Source organism: Gossypium raimondii, chromosome 6 (genome assembly GCF_025698545.1).
Source record: "Gossypium raimondii isolate GPD5lz chromosome 6, ASM2569854v1, whole genome shotgun sequence".
NCBI classification, from domain to species: Eukaryota; Viridiplantae; Streptophyta; class Magnoliopsida; order Malvales; family Malvaceae; genus Gossypium; species Gossypium raimondii.
In genome coordinates, this window is record NC_068570.1 from 34,023,023 (window position 1) to 34,024,392 (window position 1,370).

The 1,370-nt window shown below is 35.8% G+C and overlaps 1 protein-coding gene across 1 annotated transcript; it reads right to left on the reverse strand.

Moving 5' to 3' along the window:
* Positions 1 to 709: 709 nt before the first annotated feature.
* On the reverse strand, positions 710 to 1,060 carry LOC128041724 (uncharacterized mitochondrial protein AtMg00710-like). The gene has a single exon (XM_052632025.1). It carries the CDS (start codon positions 1,058 to 1,060, stop codon positions 710 to 712), a length of 351 nt encoding a protein of 116 aa, XP_052487985.1.
* Between the last annotated feature and the right edge of the window lie 310 nt (positions 1,061 to 1,370).

Sequence of the window (1,370 nt, forward strand, 5' to 3'; positions counted from 1 at the left end):
CTCTTTGATCGAATCATTAATATGAAGATTCTAACTTCGGGAAGCTTACTTTAATCCATAAATGGATCTTTATAGCTTGCATATCTTACAAACATCTTTTGTAGCGAAAAAACCTTCAGGTTATGTTATATACACATCCTCTTCCAGTTTCCCATTAAGGAAAGTTGTTTTGACATCCATCTACCAGATTTCATAATCAGGAAATGCAGCTATTGCAAGTAAGATCCGGATGGATTTAAACATAGCAATAGGAGAAAAGGTTTCATCATAGTCAATACCATGAACTTGGTGAAAACCTTTAGCGACTAATCGCCCTTTGTATGTTTGTACATTACGATCCATGTCGGTTTTCTTTTTTAAAACCCACTTGCACCCTATGGGTTTAACACCTTCAGGTGGGTCAACCAAGACCCATATTTGGTTTTCTAACATGGAATCCATCTTAGACCTCATGGCCTCAAGCATTTGTTAGAATTTGGGCTCGACACCACTTCCTGATAAGTCATAGGGTCATCTTGATCTATAAGTAGAATATCACCATGTGTTGTAATGAGAAATCAATATCTCCCAAGTACATGATGTTCTCTTAAAGATCTTCGCGGTAGTTGTGATTCCAAAATAGTTTATTCTTCTGCAACAACTTGTGGAACATGTTGTTGTTCAATCCCTAGTTTAGTGATCTATTGTTGTTCTTTAATTTCTCCAACTTCTATTCTTCTACCTTTTCCTTTTCTAAAGATAAACTCTCTTTCAAAGAAGACTTCTGCCCAAGCAACAAGCACTTTATTCTCGATAGGATTGAAGAAATAATATCCTTTAGTTTCCTTAGGATATCCCACAAAGATGCACTTCGAGATTTGAGTTCAAGCTTAGTAGACATTTGACATTTAACATAAGCTTCACAACCCCAAATCTTCATGAAAGACATACTAGGACACTTCCCAGTCCACATCTCATATGGTGTCTTTTGAACCGATTTAGATGGAACATGATTCAATGTGAAAGTAGTTGTTTCAAGTGCAAGTCCTTGAAAGAAAGTAGGAAGATTAACATGACTCATCATTGATCAAACCATGTCTAACAATGTTCGACTTCTCCTTTTAGAAACTCTATTCAATTGTGGAGTACCAGGGGGTGTAAGTTGTGAGACAATCCCACATTCTTTCAAATACTCATCAAAATCTAAGCTTAAATATTCTTCTTGATCTGATCAAAGTACCTTCATACTTTTGTCTAGTTGTTTTTGTACTTCATTTTCAAATTCCTCAAAATTTTCAAGGGCTTTAGATATATGGCGCAGAAGATAAATATACCCACATCTACTTAAGTCATCACTGAAAGTAATGAAGCATTAAAAACCTCCTCCGGCT

Coding starts and splice junctions, on each gene's coding strand:
- LOC128041724 (XM_052632025.1), bottom strand. CDS start 1,060: ATGAGTCATGTTAATCTTCCTACTTTCTTTCAAGGACTTGCACTTGAA.